The sequence below is a fragment of the Electrophorus electricus genome, chromosome 14, assembly GCF_041902795.1.
Source record: "Electrophorus electricus isolate QZ-2024a chromosome 14, ASM4190279v1, whole genome shotgun sequence".
Lineage (NCBI taxonomy): Eukaryota > Metazoa > Chordata > Actinopteri > Gymnotiformes > Gymnotidae > Electrophorus > Electrophorus electricus.
In genome coordinates this window covers 23,293,771-23,313,664 of record NC_137510.1, presented here as the reverse complement: position 1 = coordinate 23,313,664, position 19,894 = coordinate 23,293,771, and the positions used below count along the sequence as shown (strand labels likewise).

The 19,894-nt window shown below is 40.9% G+C and overlaps 2 protein-coding genes and 1 long non-coding RNA gene across 5 annotated transcripts; 2 read left to right on the top strand and 1 right to left on the bottom strand.

The window, feature by feature from the left end:
• The first annotated feature begins 116 nt into the window (after positions 1-116).
• On the top strand, positions 117-6,817 carry LOC118242181 (uncharacterized). The gene is made up of 3 exons (XR_004776626.2): positions 117-268; positions 950-3,348; positions 6,690-6,817. It is a non-coding gene; the product is annotated as an uncharacterized LOC118242181 (long non-coding RNA).
• A 2,410-nt stretch (positions 6,818-9,227) lies between these two features.
• Positions 9,228-14,409, bottom strand: ube2s (ubiquitin-conjugating enzyme E2S). Its single transcript, XM_026999089.3, has 4 exons — positions 13,798-14,409; positions 11,293-11,440; positions 10,999-11,189; positions 9,228-10,757 (listed from the first exon to the last, which is right to left on the bottom strand). Exons 1-4 carry the CDS (start codon positions 13,798-13,800, stop codon positions 10,413-10,415), a joined length of 687 nt encoding a protein of 228 aa, XP_026854890.2. The 5' UTR covers positions 13,801-14,409; the 3' UTR covers positions 9,228-10,412.
• A 2,500-nt stretch (positions 14,410-16,909) lies between these two features.
• josd2 (Josephin domain containing 2) lies at positions 16,910-19,733 on the top strand. 3 transcript variants are annotated; one of them, XM_026999227.3, is made up of 5 exons: positions 16,910-16,982; positions 17,392-17,537; positions 18,224-18,349; positions 18,501-18,695; positions 18,956-19,733. In XM_026999227.3, the coding sequence occupies exons 2-5, from the start codon at positions 17,416-17,418 to the stop codon at positions 19,065-19,067; spliced, it is 555 nt and encodes a 184-aa protein (XP_026855028.1). In that variant the 5' UTR covers positions 16,910-16,982; positions 17,392-17,415; the 3' UTR covers positions 19,068-19,733. The 3 variants fall into 3 exon arrangements, with proteins under 3 accessions (XP_026855028.1, XP_026855027.1, XP_026855029.1); XM_026999226.3 differs by having other exon boundaries at positions 16,968-17,104; XM_026999228.3 differs by having other exon boundaries at positions 16,982-17,099.
• Positions 19,734-19,894: the final 161 nt, after the last annotated feature.

Here is a 19,894-nt window from a genome sequence, read left to right as displayed (position 1 = left end):
TTTTATTCTTTTTCTTATTAAATTACTCTCTTAATCACGTCTGACTTGCTGTTTGTTCAAAATTCCACAACAGAAATTGGCGTAGTCGGCAGGATCAGCGAGAGGCACCACGCGGAGCAGCGGTGACTGAACTTCGAGGACGCTCCTCAGAGAGAAAACTGAGCTGGAGAAAGAGGGAAACCCACAAGAATACGGGAATGTACCTAACCAGGGAGTGACGTCCCGTTAGACTCCGGTGGTGTGCTCCGCCTGAGCCAACGAACAGAAAGTAAGTGGTGGAATTACAGTAATTTAATCCTTAGAGAAGTCTGATACATAGAGCTCCGCCAGAGTTTGCCCTGGGGTGGGCCTGTAAAGCAGCGTAGTATAAGAGATACTAGCGCTCAGATAGAGTCTAGAGGACTCCGTCAGCCTAAGAGAGTTAGGCACATTGCGTAGACGTACGAGTGTTAAAGAATAGACCCGGGTCGACAGGACGCCCCATAGGAAGAGGTGAAAACTCTGTTAACCAGCACGGATTGCTGGAGCGGAACTAAATTAAAATATTAGTACCCTCTTTACCCTTATAAAAAAAAAAAAGGGAGAGAGAAAAAAAACGACACGACAATGGGTAAAGGACAGAGTAGGGAATATGAATTTAGCAAAGACAAGTTTTCTAGTAGCCCGTTCTTCCAAATGAGTAAAGACTATAGGGAACATGTAAATAAACATGTCCCGTTTTGGATTAAATACTATGGGTTCAATGTATCGGGGACTTTGAGTGTTGCATATTTACTTAAATTGACTGAAAGAGTTAAGGTTAAACCAAGGGAGGCTGATAAGAAAGTGCGGAAATATTTTGACAAGAACAGTGAAGATATGTTGGAAAAGGCAAAAATGTGGTTAGAGGAAGCTGAAAAAAGACAAGCAGCAGGTAGGTCATAGAAAAGGTAATAATGAAGTGTCTCAGTGTGTTTCCTTAGCTGATCCTGACCTCCATGCCGCCCCGCCGAGAGCCCCCAGCTGATTCAACAACCACAAGCGTCAGGAAACCCACCTCCTTATCCCGAACCAGGGACTTCATCGCTAACATCAAAGCCGTCTCCATATGACGAACCAAGACGGCAACTGGAGGCAATAACCTCACCAGTGGCTTATCACACTCAAAGTCACGCCACTATAAAGCCATCTGCAGAGCCTGAGACAGGCTATGCCCCGCAGTTCCCAATGGTGGAGGTATCTGGACCTGAGGGAGTGATTATGGTCCACTGTCACTGGACTGCAGACCTGAGCAAGCCAGGTGACATCGGCGGACGACACTTCGGACAAGAACTGATGGCATTCGTGCAGTCCTGCAGACCAACTCAGGCTGAATTGAGACGGTTGCTGATGATTTGACTCGGACCGCAGTATAACCGCATTGACAGAGGCTGGGTGAATGGAGATGTCCGTCTCCATCTGCCTGAGTGGAATGCACCGCCCCAAGGCCAACCTGACCTAAACGGCCCATACAGAGAGATGATAAGAGGACTCATCGAAAGAGTGGAAGCAGCATACCCAACAACTGTTAACACTGATGTGATAGCAGCATGCAAGCAAAGAGATGATGAGCCCGTCGCTGATTTCCTCGTTCGTTTGACACACGTCCATACTGATCACTGTGGAATTGACGCGCCAGCACAACGTGCAGCGGGCCCCGGAGAAGTGGGGGCATGGGAAGCTCATCTGAGAAACAGCTTCCTTATGAACATGAGAAAGGACATTAGTGATCTTATCAGAAAAAACTGCATCGGCTACAGTAGAGCCCCTTTGTCGACTATTGAAGAACACGCCAAGCATCATGAAACCATCCTGGGTAAGAAGGACACTAGACGGGAGTGCCAGCGCCCCGACGCCACTCATCAGGCGATGCTGACCATGCTCCAGACAGTAGGGGACAGAGGAAGAGGTCGCGGACGCGGACGAGGGAGAGGAAGAGGCCGAGGAAAGGGACTTGAAGGGAAAGAGTGCTACAATTGTGGGAAGTACAAATACAAATGACAAATACAAATGACAATTACAAATTTTATGAGAGTGTGTGTGTGTATGTGTGTGTGGAACATTTTTAAATGTATATTTAAAGGGTCACTATACTTCATAGTTTTGATCACAAATCATATTTGTTTTTACAGAATGTTGTTCTTTTTAAATAATTCCCATTAGTTGAAATACATGGGCATTTGGATATGCACATACCTACACAAACAAATCACCCACATCTGTGCATATCCTGCTTATCCATCATTTCACTTAACCGATCAGTGTTTTGCCTGCTTGTGCCTGTAGTTTAACAACATAATCTGGGATTCTTCTTTGAGAAGTAAGATATTTTACATATTAATAAAATAGCATGTTCAAGAGAACACGTTCCACAACTTTATGACTTGACTGTTTTATGTTAGACAACAATCCTTGGTGGTGGTTGTAGTTAGAATTAAGACTGAATAATTTCGACTCTTATTTCCTTTAAAAATTCTCATTCTTATAAAATTGCATTTAAATACTTCATGAAGATCAGCTTCTTATACTATGTAGCATTGCAAATTGTTTGTGTTTTTTTTGGCCACTGTAATTCACAGTTATTGTAGAAGCTACATGGTAATGATAAACATTTACAATTATACCCACCTGCTGGGAACCCTGAGTGCTACAGGTCATTCTGTGACCCGGCAATGAAGGGGGCGTGTGCAGTATTCTAACACTCCCAAAGGGACGTGTGAGATGTGCTGCTTATCTAAACAGGGAGGTCAGCATTCTAACACTCCAGGAGGGACGTGTCAGATGTGCTGTCTATCTGCTGACTGAGTCTGCTGAACCACTGTGATGAGACTTAACGCAGCTGGATTGGCAGAAGCACTTGGGTGCTGATATGAAATTTGTCCAAATTCAAAGAAATCTATTCCATGCTAGAAACAGTACGCAACCTGGTTTCTTGATGAATTTACCATGTGTAAGAGGTGCAGCAGATAATATATTTGGCTGGTGAATACTAAAGGAATTAATTAGAGGAGGGACAGTGTAGGCAATAATATCTAAGAAATCAGTAACTTCCCATTTTCATGTAGGGATGGTGCTAGTCTGCGTAGGCCATTTTAACACCTTATAATATATGTGGAACAGTACGTCCCTCTCTGTAAACTGGATTAGGCCTTCTTAAGCGTAGTGCCCGATCATCAAGAGATTGTGGGCGATTAGAGAGAGACGCGCCACGTCTCCAGTTGACGAGTTCCCAGAACACTCGGCCTGTTGAGTTCACCAAGGAGCGATCATCAGGCCGTCAGATTCCGCGGGAATGCTGAGAAATCTTAGCGCACTCTTTATTCCGTTCCGGTGAGCTGCGCGTCTGTTTTGGACGTTTTCTTCGTTTTCCTTTCCTCACTTTCTCGTTCACTTTCTCTCACTCGCTCTCGCGCTCGCGCTCCCTCTCTTTATGATATTCAGTGCGTGGGCTGAGGCAGCGAGCTCTCTCTCTCTTTTCTCTCAGAATAGCACTGCAGCAGTTCATACTTGTGCAAGGGGAGAAAAAGAAAGAGAATGACAGGGAGAACGAATAGACCTTCTTTTCCCTCTGAGGCTGCTTTCCTCGAGGAAGACACGCACTTTCCTCATTTTTTGCGTACCTCGAAGGAAAAGCCTTTTTCCCACCTGTCTCACTTCAGATTTGTTTAGATGTGAGGGTATCAGCACCGCATCTCTCCACACTTGCATGCATCTCTGTACTTTGTTGTCGTCCTTACCCCACAGATGACATCTGCCTTGACACTTTGACAGTGACGTTGGGTTTGCACAGCCAGTGCAATCACAGGGAAATTACGCATGGGTTTCTTGGCACTTTGCGCCCCATTGCCTCACCACGCACTTCAAAGCTCAAATGGCCAGAAGATTTCGTCACTTCATACACTCACCATTATGAAATGTTTTCCGAAGATTGCTTTACTCCTTCTCCTCTCTATGGTATCAAACTTTCTGAAGGACCATCTCCTTGATTAGATTAAATGATCTTATCTGCCAGATTTTACTGCTGCATGGGTTGAGCGAAGCCGGCTGTCTACACTTGACTGACACAGAAGTGGTGCATCTGGTGGGAGTAGAAAGCAGTGGCGCAAATTATGTAGGACAGAATGAGTGTGTGTGTGTGTGTGTGTGAGAGAGAGAGAGAGAGAGAGAGAGAGAGAGAGAACGGTCAGGTCAGAAAATGTTTGGCAGATGACGGTTATCTTCCTTTGTATTGTTAGGCCTACGTTGCATGTTCCCGCAAGACGCCAAGCTGCAGAACAGAATTTCACGACTTTTCACTCAGCAGGGGGTATTCCGCCAGATTTGGCAGATGATGTACGGACAAGCAGCGCACAGCAGAATCATTTAACAGTTAACGAGACATCCATCTAGACAGGCGCGAGGCACGAGCGCAGTGTGAGTTGCGGAACTGCGCAGCGCAGCTTTCGCCGCAGTGATGTGCAATCTTTGATTCCGAGCGGCATTTCTTTCTGCATGTGCCCAATTACATATAGTTGTTTACATATATGTTTAGGAAAGCGATTAGAAACTACGTGTTTTATCCATGTTGTGGACTAGTGATGCGCATGTATAGTAATGGGTGAGTAGGTGGATATGGAAGCCAGCGAGAGTGCACTGAATGGTTATCTGCGTTGGCGTGAATGCACGTTTGGATAAAGTGGCAGTATAGCTTCACTGTGCTTACGAAGTCCGGACTACATGTATACTGGTTAAATTAATAACATAAATAAAACACCTGGCTAGTCTACGATAAACCGCCTTTTCTCGCTCAAAAGATGGCTGAGGAGCTAGGGTGACACAGAAGAATAAAATAATCCAGTCATAAGCGAAATCACAGCAAAAGAAAATGTATACCAACTTGGTGACTTACCTGTGCGCTGTTTGGCTGAACCTCACGACACTGTTGTTCTCATTATTATATTCAACCCACAGCAGCGTTATTATGACGCCTGGGAAATTTTCTTGACTGGAGACAACGCTCTACCGTCCAAAAACTGTATTTGACATATGAAACAGTTTTGCTTACCTGTTTTCCGCAAGGTTTTCTTTTTAGCTGGTGTGGCTGTCTCCATTTTCATTTAAAGATGAAGGATTAAATTACGCCTATACACATCCTGTAGACGTTTTTAAACTTATTTACAGTAACTGTTTACATGTAGCCTAGGTTATAGTTCTGTGAAAGCATTCCAGGTATAAAATATCCGGTTAGTCCCTTGGTTTGGGGCCAAATCAACGCACAGCAGCGGTGGTATAAAACTGTTGCTGCGCTTAATACTGTTTTGTCAGTGTTCTTAGAAATGGGATACAAAATGTAAGTCCTTCACGTTCGTGTCGCTCGACGCAGACTGCCAAGTGTGCGCAGACACATTCCAACCCTAGCGCGAAACACCGGTGGAATGAGGCGGTGGTCTCACAAAGGTCCGAAGTGCTCAATGGTGCGTTTAACGGTCTCGCATGCCAGTCTTGTTTAGGGATTGATACACCGCTTCTGGATCGTTTCAAGTGTTTCGTTCCTTCCCATCCTTTTCGCGAATATGGCTGGCTGGGCAATATGTAAGAGGTGGGGGATCGGTTGCCACAGCAACGATGTCATTTTATTGGTGACTGTCTCTTGGTGATGGATAACCTAAGGAAAACACTTTCTTAATGTATATGAAATGTTATTTTTTTATTTTGCTGCCAAGTTGTTCGATACCAACTGCTTGTTTCATGTTGTGCTTTCGTGTTTTCCCCAAACAGCAATTTTATACCTAAATGGCTATATTGTTTTTTTTATTCCTCTTTGAAGTAATGTGTCATAACGAGATTATCACTACTAAATAAGTTGGGTTTGCCTTTAACACATTACGACTGCATTAGTTAACCAAGAGTTACTGATACTGCCATCCCAGTCGAAAAGGTTGCATAGATTAGTTATCTGGTAGTGTTCTCTCTTAGTAATTTACCAATGTGAAAAAGAAACAAACATATAATATTTTATTCCACCGGTGCAGTTAAAATTAGGACAAAGGAGCCCGAAGGTGCCTAATGCAAGCATTTTAGGTCTTTCTTTTTTCCAACCAAAAGTAAACTTTTAAGAATGGGTCCACCGTGATCAGCAAATATTGCAGCTTTGGTAAGGAAGATGGATCTACGCAACAGTAAGTTATTGCTAAATTAACAAGAGGCATCATAAATAAAATCATCAAACATTATTATTATTATTATTATTTGTATTATGTTAAAAACGCTAATCTGTTATGATATTGCTTTCTTAACTAGGATCACAACGACGAAATGTCAGGCTAAGGCAATTTGACGGAGTAAAATAAACTGAGGAACAGAGACAGCACCTCGTATTTATCACAGCGCATCGTCAGTTATCACTTCAGCACCATGGACAGCGGTGTGCATGACGCTTTGGTCACAATCAGTATAGAATTGAAACATAAAAGCGCTTTGGCCTACACACTTCTGACCTTTGTCACCCGCAGACGCACGCATCCTTTTTGCGGACACGATGAGATCAAGAATGTCGTACCTTCATGGCTTTTACAATCCAGGCCACAAAATCCTTCGATTACTCTGTTGTTAAGGCCAACCCTTCCCGCAGTCTTTGGCTTGCTTCCTACAGACAGTAATTAGGCAGTGTGCGGTTTGCTATTCCTATACAGGTGGGTGGGCCGCGTTTCGGCCTCTCAGACAGCCCGCGGAGAGAGCTGTTCATCCGTTATAACCGGCTCAAATTACAGCCTGCGTGCACCCTCTGGAAATCTGGATGCCACAGAAAACGGAGATTACGCGTTCAAGAACACGGGAGAAGTGGTTCAATGAAATATATGTATAAATATAAGAAATGTTTTATAGTACACTACTTTTTAACGTAGCTAGGCAATATCAAATAAATGAGTGAGACATTGCTAAAATAAAACAGAATTTTCCCATTATAAAGTAGCCTACCTCCACCAGTAGATCCAAAAGCACGGCAGGGAACATACGATAAATGGGCACCTCGGGGTCTGCCAGTGTACACCATTGTAAGCGGTGTTTCAACACAGGCAGCAGGAGAAAGCAGGAGTATGCTGCCGTCACCTACAGGTTGGTGATTTCCAAAGGTCAGCTAAGAGACCCCAGATGATAGATCTTGCACAAAATATTCTGCCAGACCGTATGAGTCAAGCAGTGCAAAACTGACTCACCGATTTTGCATGGCCTATTCCTGTTATTCCTAGCATGTTTTAACTCTCCTGCATGGCCTCTTTTCTAATTCCTCTATATGTGAATGCAAAAAACCTTTATTAGTGATATAAAGTACTAAATGTATCTTTTAGCAATTACAGCCTTTAGTTTGTTATTGGTGATGGCCGTTTAAAGGTAACTGTCATTTTAAAACACCCCAAATTATCATAGCAAATACTTGGACAATGAGTTTTTGTTGTTTAAACTCTGTACTCTTGTACACTTCTAAAATGCACCTATGAAATTGGTATACTTAATAAAGTGGCTAATGAATAAAGCTACAATGGTTGGTGTTTTTAACAAAGCACCTGGTGAATGTATAAGTCACAGTGCCAATCCCTATTTTTCTATCTGTCTAGGTCTAGTTTGTTTTTCTGTCATCTGCTCAACCTGGGCAATATGGAAGATTCCAACTAAAATCCAAATGTAGTCGGTGGTCTAGGAAATGTTACAGGTTGCGTTTTTAATGGATAATTAGGTTTTATGTGACAAAATTATGCATTTAAAGGTGATTGGAAGAAGACTGAGTGGAAGATTGAAAGGTTCAGTAGTACAGACACAAACGCATGGGAGAGCATAAATGATGCTCTACAGTTAGTTTTGGATAAAGCTGCTCCTTTAAAGCTACATGGGAAATGCCAAAAAAAAAAAATTTCTTTTCTCCACTGCATTTGAGTGGGTGAAATGGGTGTAAAGAAAAACATTCAAAATCTAGGTAACATTACTTCACTGTACATTGGTCAAACCTTTTTGCCCAGCTTGACAACTGTAATTACTGAAACATAGCAAAAGCGCAGTTCTGACAAACATCTCAACAGCGAGATTCTTCCAAGATTATACATCAAAAGCAATACAATCCATATGTCAGTTTTAGATTTAGTGACAAAGTATGATGTACTTCTGACATGCCCCACAGTTCTCATCTGAGAGGTTCACAGTATATAAGCAGCCTGTTTACTCTGCAGTTATACAATTCACATTCACCACTGGAGTTATTCTGGTTTGAAGTTTCCCCGTAGCATATTAGAAAAGCACCAGCCTGAAAGGACAAAGCACGCAGGCTTATCCAGAAAGATTGCCTTGCCAACCCTTTACCAACCAAGTACTGATTGTCAGAATATTTGAAAGGGAGTCTACACTATTACTACTAGCAGACAACCAGATTAAGTCACCTGCCCAATCTTATCTCATCAGGGATGTGTCCAAGAATGTGTGCAGGGACTTATGTGGCACACAGGTGTGCACAGAACTTATATGAGCACACTACTGTTATATAGGCAACAGGAAGCCAAACCTTGTAAACGTCCTTGTCTGGGCAAAGTCTGAAAAACGTTCTTTATAAAAATAAATAAATAAACAAACTAATAAAGGCTGTGGCTAGTCCTAGGCTCTTATGCAATGTGTTGCATGTAACAAGATAAACTCAGTATCATTTTCCCCAAAATACTTTATTAAATTAAATAACTTAAATGGACACAAAATCCCCCACCTCTACCCAAAACTCACAAAAGGGCAAAGGTTACCCGTATGCATGGTATTACCAGTATAAAACTATTAGAGGGATTCCTTAGGAAATTTAGGCCCCATGTTGAAAGCTATGGACTTTACTGACACCCAATGCATGGACATGCTCCAAAAGTAACCAGACTACTGCAGTGTCACACACGCAGCAAGATGAGATAAATCCTCCATAAGACCAATGGTACTAGGATCGAATATACAAAACTGGGATTAAAAGATGGATGGCTTTATCATTAGTTCACAAAAAAAAAAAAAAAAAAAACTTAAGATGATTAAATGATTGTGTGACATGACAAATGAGACTAAGTAAACTGTATTGTCCGTGATTTAAAACCCCAAAAAAACAACAAAAAAACAACAAAACAGGCTTCAGTGACAATCTCCAACATTTGTGTGTGTGCGTGTGTGTGTATATATATATATATAATATTTCATGGGAAAGATGCACAAAAAAAAATATAAAAGTTTATTCAATCACAAAAGAGAACACACAAAAACACATCAACAGACATTGTAAAGTTATATTTAGACCACATTTTAACCCCTTCCTTTTTCGCTAATCTTTACATTTTTACTACATCGATCTGCACACACGCGAGCGCGCTCACACTCACACACCAAATATGCCTGTAGTATTGCCTGGAAACTGCAACAATTCCCTTTGAAACTGACTCCATATTTCACAGCATCTGCAGCTTTTACAATTCAGCTCCATTTTATATAACACACATTACTATTCATGCAGCCTGGAATTACCTTACTCGTTGAATAAATCTCACATAAAAATAACGGTCACTCAGCTGACAAGCCTGCAAGGGACCTGGACTGAACGTCCCGAGGCAGAACTCCATAGGCGACTTCATTATCCATAAACATTACTCACCCTGCGAATGTCTGTGGAACACCTGAAAGGTTTTCTGAAACGAATGTTTTAAAAATGTTTGATCACATGTTCAAAGAAATACTATAAACCCTAAAACACCACCCAATGTTTAGTCCTATTACAATGACATATCTCAGTCAAGTTTGATAAAAATAGGATAACCCTGTTAAGAAGCAGAAGTACCCCAAATATGTAATACACACCCTCAGCAATCCAAGAGTGGTTGACCATTTTGCCAAATTTTTGACCAATTGAGCTATATTTTTTGACCATTTGGCTAAATGGATGAAAAAAAGGAATGATTGCAGATCTGGATGCATTTGAGAACTTTCCTAGATTTAACCCTACTGTATTGTTAGCAGGACTTGAATATCATACAAATTTTAAAATCTCACCAGGAGATTAAAGAAAATGGAAAGTTGTCACTTCCTTCATGAAGTTAAAGAGGGTAAGGGGAAACAATATTGCCATGGATGTAAAGGGTACTTTCAAGTTAAAACTCAGATACTCAAATTACACTTGATTTCTTTTCCTTTTTCTCCTCCCAGAAAAAAACCCAACTATTTTCTCCTTCTATGAGTGAAATACATTGCCAATCAACATGAATCCTGAGTAGTGTTTCATAGGGAACAGCTCAAAAAATGTGTTAGGGCAGAAAAACATGAAAAGGGGGAAAAATATGGTCTGCTCAATGTAATATTTATATTGACAAAAAGACTAACAAAAAATTAAACAAAAAGGAAGAGATTTATTGTTATAGCCGCCTCAAAGCTCTTTTCTTATCAGTTTTCTTTTTTGCTGCTACAGTACTATTACTACTGCTTGTGCCACTGGTAGTGCTACTATTTGACCCAGTGGCCCCAGCAATTGTTGCAGCGCCAGCTGCAATTGCACGTTTGCTTGGATCTCCTGCATGTTTCTTGGGCTGGGGTCCATCACCAGGCTCCTGAAGGGCTCCAGAGCTCCCACCCATAGCATGGATCTCAGTTAGGAGATGAGCCCGAGAAGCATATTCTGCATAGTCTTCCAACAGTAACCTCCCAGCCTCTTCATTCAAAGCAGATTCAGGATTGGGATGGATCAGTAAGCACTTAATGGTCTGAGAGAGGGAAAAACAGACAGCAAGAAAGGGGAGGAGAGGGCAAGACAGTGAAAATGAGAGAAATCTTATATTCAAGTTTGGCAGCATACAGTTTTGATGCATCTGCTGAAATGTTTATAACTTCGAACTGTAACTGAAAATTGAGCTTTATAAAGGAACAATCTGAAATGTCAAATTAAATTTCATGCTTGTGGATAATTTAACATATGAAATTCAAGGAGTGAATTGTACCACTTACCAATAAAACATGCCTGAGGCCTAGCTCTGCCTTCCAGTCTCTCTTCAGTACATTGACACAGATCTCACCCTTGTGTCCAACATTCGGATGGAAAATCTTGGTCAGAAAATAGCCCCTGGGTGGTACAGCAGGAAAATCTTTCCCCAAGACTAAGCGCATCCTGAACACTCCCCCTGCATATGGGGTCCCTTCTATTAAGGAAAACACAAAGGAAGAAGGGACAAGTGAAATCTTTTGCAGACTTATGACACATGTTGAATGTTCATATTTAACAAAAGAATGGAGAATTAGTACCTGGACCCTCAATAGCTGTATGAAGCTCTGTGATATCTTCTTCACTTGGGTAGATTTTAATTCCCTCTGGTGGATCTGCTGCCAGTGCAGAGACTTCTTTGTATACTAGTCTCAAAACTTGAGGGGGCAGGTTCTCTACATTTGAGTTCTACGAATAAAGGTAAAAAATTATTTTAAAATGCATCAATACCTTTTGTGAAGGTCCAACTGCATCTCACATTAGGCTTTTTAAACATACACTACACAAAATGACAAACTCATGGGGAAAAAAAAAGCAATACAAAACTGATGTCTAGGATGGCACTTTATAAACATGCAACAATAATGTAAATATCTAAACCAAATAGAATTAAGGCATTTTCCTTTACAAAAAGGTAATGACATGCCTATTAACTGATCAGTACTATACTACTCTAAACTCGGTCATTGCATATCAGAAGAAAGAACAGCCAGAGTGCAGCAGTATGCAGAAAAGAACGTTGTCACTTTGCACATGAGAAAGCACCATTTAAGGTGTTTGGCTGAGCGACTGAGATTGATTGGAGATTAAAGACTGGGTGCATGTGAATAGAAAATTGGTGGCAGGTGCATGAGTGGGCACAGTGATGAGAGCAAGGTAGTTACCATAGGTAGCCTGAACTTTCTCTGTATGAATTCATGAACAGAATACCAAATATGTAAATTCATTTAAACTGGGGAAAATTACAGATTGTGACCTCTGTAGCATGTTAAAAGAATACTGCAACATTACATCACAAAAACGCAAAAAACAATGGAGTATTCCATTAAGGCTAGTGGATATCCTAGAAAATTACATATCAGGGTTTTTCATTTATTACTGTAATATGATATATCTGAAGTTATTTGCACATCACGTAGCACGTTTTATTTGAATCTATAATTTTTTATAATTATATTCATTGGTTAAGAGCAAGTATGACAAACACCTTGTGAAGTACCACACCATCATAAAATGTTAATCAGCAGGTCTACCTGAAAGTGATCAGATTTTACCTGTATATTACCTGGTACATTTTTGAGTTATTTTTTAATGTGTCTCACCCAGACCACTGACAGAATGTGAAAAATAGAATAGGGGTACACAATACTGACAAAGTCCTACTTGTGGTTATGTGATCTGATATATACTGCTATTTTAATATGCCTTGAAACATGCTGAAAGCAGTGTCAAAACCTTTATTGTACACAGTGGAAGACTGGCCTGAATTAATTTTGTGAAAATTATTAAATTACATTTCTTGGATTGCATAAATATGATAATTCACTGAAAAAGATTTTAACAATACATTCATCTGAGTATCTGAGATTGACCAGCATTCTCATACCAACAAAAATTACCTGGCATTTGTTAAAGAGCCAATCTTGATTAAGAGCAAGTATACCTCAAGTAGATCAGTCTTCTGCGATATCAATATAGAAACGATCAATGTTGTGATTAGACAATTATATATTGTGTAGCCATAAAAGAAAACAGACCAACTGACAAGACGCTTTTAAAAACTAACTGGTATTCTATTCGCCATTTCCATCTGATTAGCCAGTAGTTTTTACATTTTCGTGAACTTTCATGGTGATCAAAGTACGAACTACACTTGACCGATAAGGGTTTTTACGTTTAATCTTTGATCAACCGAAATATCGACCTCATCGTGAACTTCGTGAAGTTACAGGTAGGTAGCTAATGTAAGTATTGATGTCCTAACAAACAAATCGCGGGGGGTGTCGAAATTGAATTCCGTTTACAATTCCAATAATTTTGATATAGCTATCTAAACTAGATTAGTGAAAACACTGCAGAAATGTACACCTAGCTAGCGTTACCTACGTAGCAATAGCTTTCTAGCAGCATATGCGAAAAGCAACACTTACGTCCAGGTACTGGAACATCCAAGTTAGCTAGCAGTTAGCTAGCTGGTTATTGCTACGTACCCAGCGACTACACCAGTTTAAGTTACTCTGAAACGCTAGTTACTGCAGCCACAGCTAACTTACATTAGTAAGTTAGTCACACTTATTAGTCACACTTAAAAGTGTGAATACGGAGCCGCATGCTAAACTACGTTGGGAGAAACTACTGTAACAGACATCACCTCTTTATCAAAATGAAATTATGCTAGAAAGGAGTACGCTATCTACAACACTAGCTAGCAAATAGCTACTTACGGTAAAGTAGCCGGCTAGCTAGCGTTAGCCAAGTAGCCTATGTGGCTTGCATACTCTGTATACCCAAACCTGCATATACTTGGGATAGCTAGCGAGTTATTCTTGAGTTGCTTAGCCAGTGAGCCAACACTAAAAAAGTTAGCTGACTAGGTTAGCCATCTCGCTAGCACTCTAGCCAGCGACTTTGAAAACAAGTATCGTTTGATGCCTTGAGTCCAAACTAGTCATCACAAACTAATTAGCCAACTGGCTAGCTAACGTTGACGAAAGTGGCGTTATATCGTTGTTGACACCGGTAGAAGTCATCGGGTACCAACTTACCATTTCGACCGGTAAAACAGCAAAGCGCTGAGAGCAGTGCGAACAGGGCTTGATCCGAGGCTCGCCGCGCGGAAAATTAGATGCGGGTACGTAGCTAGCTAACCTAAGCTAGCAAGCTAGCTCGGTAACGTTAGCTTTATGTTGATGAAAACTGCAACGTAGCTAGCCGTATCACTATGGGACCTCGGCAGGATCAAACATAACTTCAATAAGATCAAACCGGAATTTTAAAGTGTTTGACAGTCCGTATATTAAGGCCCAACACTAATGAACTTCTGTTAAAAACTATCCTGTCAGCTAGCTAGCCGAACCAGAACCTGACGTCAGCCTGCTCGCGTATCTAAATTAGAAAAAAATATATAGACAGCTAGCGTTAGCTAACTAGCAAACTTTAACCTAGATAGCTTCGGGCCTTGGCAATTTCTTAACTTTGTTCGACCGGTTTGCCCCAAGACTCTTGCAAAATAGCTGGCACGGCTAAAATAAAAGAAATTCCTGCGTCTCTTACAACGTTAGCGTGTTAACTTCTAACGGCTAAAATGCCCCGTAGTTAGCAAGTTAGCCGTTTTTTTTTGACACAGGAACAAAAATACGAGCGCGTATAGAAGCGAGGTTTAATCCATTTGACCAATCATCATTGGATACAAGTAGCGCGTCTCCAAACAGCGAAGCCAGTCTAACCAATCATATTCCTTACCTGCAGTGACGTAACTGGTCTTTGTAAATTCGTAGACCAACCGAAGTCGGGAATGCGAAAAATGCTCTTAAGTAATAGGTGCGTTTGAATAACTCATACCCGCCCAAAAGGCAGGCACCATTTACTAATACAATACTTACTCAAAGGAAAAGGCGAAGCTGAAGTAACCAACGCGTTGGGACATTCATTCATTCATTCATTCATTCATTCATTCATAATTCGAAATATCTGGTTTCAAAGTAACATTTATACGGCAAGTAAACAAAATAAAAGTAATTCAAATACATTTACAGTCTCAGAACTGCATTTACACTCTCAGAACTGATTGTTAATTCTGCCATGTCTCTGTTAATTGAGAGTGAACATTCGACATGTCTATATTTCTCTTTAAATAGTATGAATGTAATTGTTATATATATATATATATATATATATATATATATATATATATATTACAATTACATTCATACTATTTAAAGAGAAATATAGACATGTATATATATATATATATATATATATATATATATATATATATATATATATATATATAGAGAGAGAGAGAGAGAGAGAGAGAGAGAGAGAGAGAGATTTCCATCTTTCCATCTACAATAAGCAAAACAAAAAGCTTATATCAGCACTGACATACATTTTACCCTCCAAAGCAGACTGGTAGCACCACTGGATATCAAATGTCATGGGCTGTTTCAACCTTCTCCCTTGTCTTCTCATCACCTAGATAAAAGCACATGTATAGAGGAGTATAGTATAGAGTATAGCGTATAGACAGAGTATAGAGGAGTATAGAGGAGACAGAAGCAGTTACCACATAGGCCTACAGTTGTGATCACCCTAGCAGTTTTCAAATTTACAGAAATATACAGAAAATTGCAAAGCCCCCCTTTTCATTGGAAATCCTTTGGGGCAGCTCCTAACATGGGGGACACAGAAAGTAATTACATGTTATGAGGACACCGGGAATAGTCGACTGAAAATATGAGACTTTTTGGTCAAACCCCAGCATTTCCATAATAATACAGGTGATAATCAGGTCTGGGGTTTATAGCTCATGTCTACTCAAACCAGGATATTGCATGAGGAGTCTTGCAAAGACCACAGTCATCTCTATGAATTTTATTGTATTTATTTATTTTATTACAGTGAGGAGACAATTGTAAACCTGGAAGTAATGGCCAAACTAATGTTAAAAAGCAGAAATCAGTAGTGATATCTAACAAATTTGGCATAAAATCAACAGACATGTTTTTCTGCATTTGTACAGATGCTAATATATAATAGGTTTGACTTTTTATGTCTTTATCAACAAGGAAGTTAACAGGAGTGAACATGGCAGGGTAAAAACACATATCCACTACATTCCCTTGTATTTCCCATGCCAAATGCAAGCTTTTGCACCCCTGTATATCTGGGTGTGGATGTAACCACCAGTCAGTGTTTGCTTATACACTTAGCTTCCTAGGTGTTACATGAATACTAATGTGAAACAGGTCTTGTAATGTTTTTGCTGTATTTTGTAGAAGGACACCATTTGGACATTGCTTGCATTCGTATTTTCTTGTCACTAGAGGGCGTCCCAAAAAATGTATAACCTTCGGTGAATTGTGGGGCTTAATATGTCTTTCCCAGTTTTGTCAATGTCCAGTTAGACTGTGTGAACTGAACTGGAACCCAGTATTCCACTATCTGGATCTACTTTTCCATGAAAGTTTCGCATATGAATTTTGGATTTATTCCTTATTCTGTAAATATAAGGTAAGCGTCTGCATAACCTTTATTTTGAGTATAATCCTCAGATGTTTCAGTAACCGAAACATTAACACCTGTGTGTGTGTGTGTGTGTGTGTGTGTGTGTGTGTGTGTGTGTGTGTGTGTGTGTGTGTGTGTGTGAGAATAGAGAGTTAGGTAGAAAAAGAGTGAAGTTTCTGTGAGTTCCTTTGGGGACAGTAAACACTGCAGTTACTCACCTGGAATTTCATATGTGTGAGTGTGTGTGTGTGTTAGATTAACAAAGCTGTTGTAGGACCTCTGTCTAAAACGTTCTGTTACAGAAGGACTAGTTACAGAAGTGCATTAGACTGAAGCTGATGTTCACAGTGGTCTTTCTTCAATAAAGCATTAACTATTTCTGTTACTGGTGTTACTCTTTGGGTCATCTATCTATCCATCCATCCAGTCATCCTTCCATCCATACATCTAATATAGCCTAGGCTATAGCTTTTTATCTTATCCTGGAGATTTCACACAAAAAAAAGTGCTGTATTAAAAGGTGATTATCCGTACCGATTATGACGCAAATAATCTGTTTCAGAAGTAATGAATCTGACTTCAGTTTTGAAAATAAAACATGCTCCTCTGAAGTGTGGCGAAACCTCTTCATGATTGGCTGGTGTATTTCAGCGCTTCAGTGACGGGCCCTGGTAGGCGTCATCAACAACAATATCGCTGTTTCCGGTCTGTCGTTTTGCTAAAGGTACTACAGCATCCTTTTTACAAAACAATGTTGGAGTTGACAGTGTAGCTCTCGTGAGTTTGGCAGAGTTGTGACGTTTGTCTGCGGGACCTCACGATAGCAGTTTTTTAACCTCGTGTAAGGTAATAATATAATAGTTATAATAGCTGCTACAGTAAGCTGGCGCTAGCTCGCCAGCTAACTAGGGGCGTGCTTTGATCAATGTACGTTATGAGGCTCGTGTGATTTACGCACGTACGCAAGATGTTTGCCTGGAATATTGTTATCGTTAAGATAACCAAATATGCACATATCACGATCTCAAGCGGTAGCGACATAACCTATGCATTGTTACTCCGCTTATCTATCATGTGCTGTCTAGCTAACTTGATCGTGTGGTGGCTGCTCTCGACTGTCTGTGTCTGTGCAGCTGCCTGTTGGCGTGCGGACGAGCATGAGCGACGTGGAGGTGTTCCACGAGAAACAGAGGTTGGAGCTGTGCGCCATCCATGCTCTGAACAACGTGCTTCAGGAGCGGGTGTTCACCAAGGAGACCGCAGACGACATCTGCAAGCGGTGAGATCAGAGCGAAAGCATTTTTGCGTAAACGACCGTTTTCTTTTTATCTAATGCATTTGCTAATTCATTGGTGGGTGTGAATGTTGCATTTACCTTATTATTCAACTATATACATTCATGCTGATTAAAAAGATTCTGTGCAGATTGTGTTGGATTCTTTTTATGTGTACAATAATAATTTTATGACGTTTGGGTTTCTCTAATGATTTTCTACAGTGTCTCCTGAAAACCCCAAACACATGTCACACTCTCACAAATATGCCATGAATACAAAATAGTTTTGAAAGTGTTTTGTGTATTTTGTCTATAGGGAAATAACACTGCTGTAGAGCACTGTGAGCTGTGAAATGACAGACAATTCCATATACTTCCATGTTGTATGGCTAAAGTTGTGTGTGTGTGTGTGTGTGTGTGTGTGTGTGTGTGTGTGTGTGTGTTCCTGTACTGCATCAAAATGTTAACAGGATTGTCATAAGAATCATCTGAGATGGATCAGAGTTGTCACATATTACTTAGAGAGTTTCCAGTACAGCTTTTATTTGCTTATCAAGACACATTACAGTGGGATGACTGAAACAGTATGTCATGTAGCCCTAAATGCAACTGCCTGTAGAATACAACTAGTGACTAGTGGCTGGGACACCAGAATTTAGTTTATTTTCCTCCTAATGCACTTCCAACAGCCTTGCCCCTCAGTGTGTGGTGAATCCGCACCGCTCTGTACTGGGGACAGGGAACTACGATGTAAACGTGATCATGGCTGCTCTCCAGAGTCGAGGACTGGCCGCCGTGTGGTGGGACAAACGTAGGTCAGTTTGCCGATTGATTGGCGAGCACCATGTGACACTCACTCGCTCTAACCTATTCCCTTTAAGTTTACATCCGTTGGTCCTCCTACTAATCATTTGATCTTTTCTTGAATTAGACATAGACAAAATCATCTCTCCTGTTCTGTTCTAGGTTAGTACAGAGTTTATATCTGGAGAAGGTGCAGGGCTTCATCTTGAACGTGCCGTCGCGGGTATCGCTGGGAATCGTGTCCCTCCCACTGAGACGCAGACACTGGCTTGCAGTACGGCAGGTCAATGGACAGTACTACAACCTGGACTCTAAACTTAAGGGTCCTGTTTGCATTGGAGGAGAAACAGAACTCAGGTGACTCCCGGGTTTGTAAAACCCATCCGGACACATACGGCAATAAGGCAGGGCATCAAAGAAGCCATACCTGAGCTCTGCAATGGTTTCCTCTCCCTAACTGTTTTCCTTTACCACTCACTGTTCACATTTTTTTATTGCCCCTTCATTTCCCCTCTTCGTAAAACTTCAGCAATATTCCTATTACTTCTCTCACTGTACTGTACATCTCTCAGCTCACACAAATTTTCCCAACCCTTTTGCTTGCCCACCTCTCCCAGGTCATTCCTCAAAGAGCAGCTGTCTCAGGATGTGGCAGAGATGCTTCTTGTTGTCCAGCGAGAAGTAGAGGATGATGGGACATGGCTGATTCCAGACAACCCTGGAAAATGATCTCTCAGGACAGGATGCGTTCCATGTGCATTTGGACTGAATGTGCAAGCATGCATGCACGGGGGAAGGCAGTTTTGGGACCCGGGAAGGTTTGATTTAATGCAAGCTCCCTCCACGGGAGCAGGGCTACCAAAGAATGTTGGAGTTGCTCACGAACGTCACACTTGCACGCAAAGAGATGCCCCATTGAATGGTTAATGAAAGGGACCTCTTTTCTGCCACAAAGGACATGTTTGTCAGAAAAGTCACAGGCTTGGAAGCTGTGGGTTACAACGGTCATCACAGCTGCATTGACTGCCTTTTTCTCGCTCTCACACACAATTTTTTCTCTCTTTCTATCTCTTCCACATCTCTCTCAGGACAAATGCTTGTTTTGTAAAAGTAACATTTGTGTGTCTTTACTTGTTCTGCCTCTATGCACCGCACTGCTGAAGTAGATTATGCCGCCTGCCCAACTATGCACAGAAAAGATACAGCACAGTTAGTCTTCGCAAATATACTTGTGGTTTCAAGATTTGTTAATCTAATTATGCGTACTACAGAGGACAGGGACTTCTTCTCCTGCCCCCTTATTTGCCCATGTTCCTTTTCCTAATTGGTCATGTAAACATCTCAGAGGACACTCTGAAATTAGTTGTTCACTAATAAAGTGGATTTATAACTTTATTTACATGGAATTGTGTTTCTCAAGTCAATGTCCATTGTAGTCTATACAGGACGTGCACTGGTGCCAAAACATGTCTGGAAGTGGTTCTATATGTGGCACTTGAGTTTGTGGGGGAAGCAGGCCATCAGGGGGCTGAAAATCAGAATAAATCAGTCTGAGA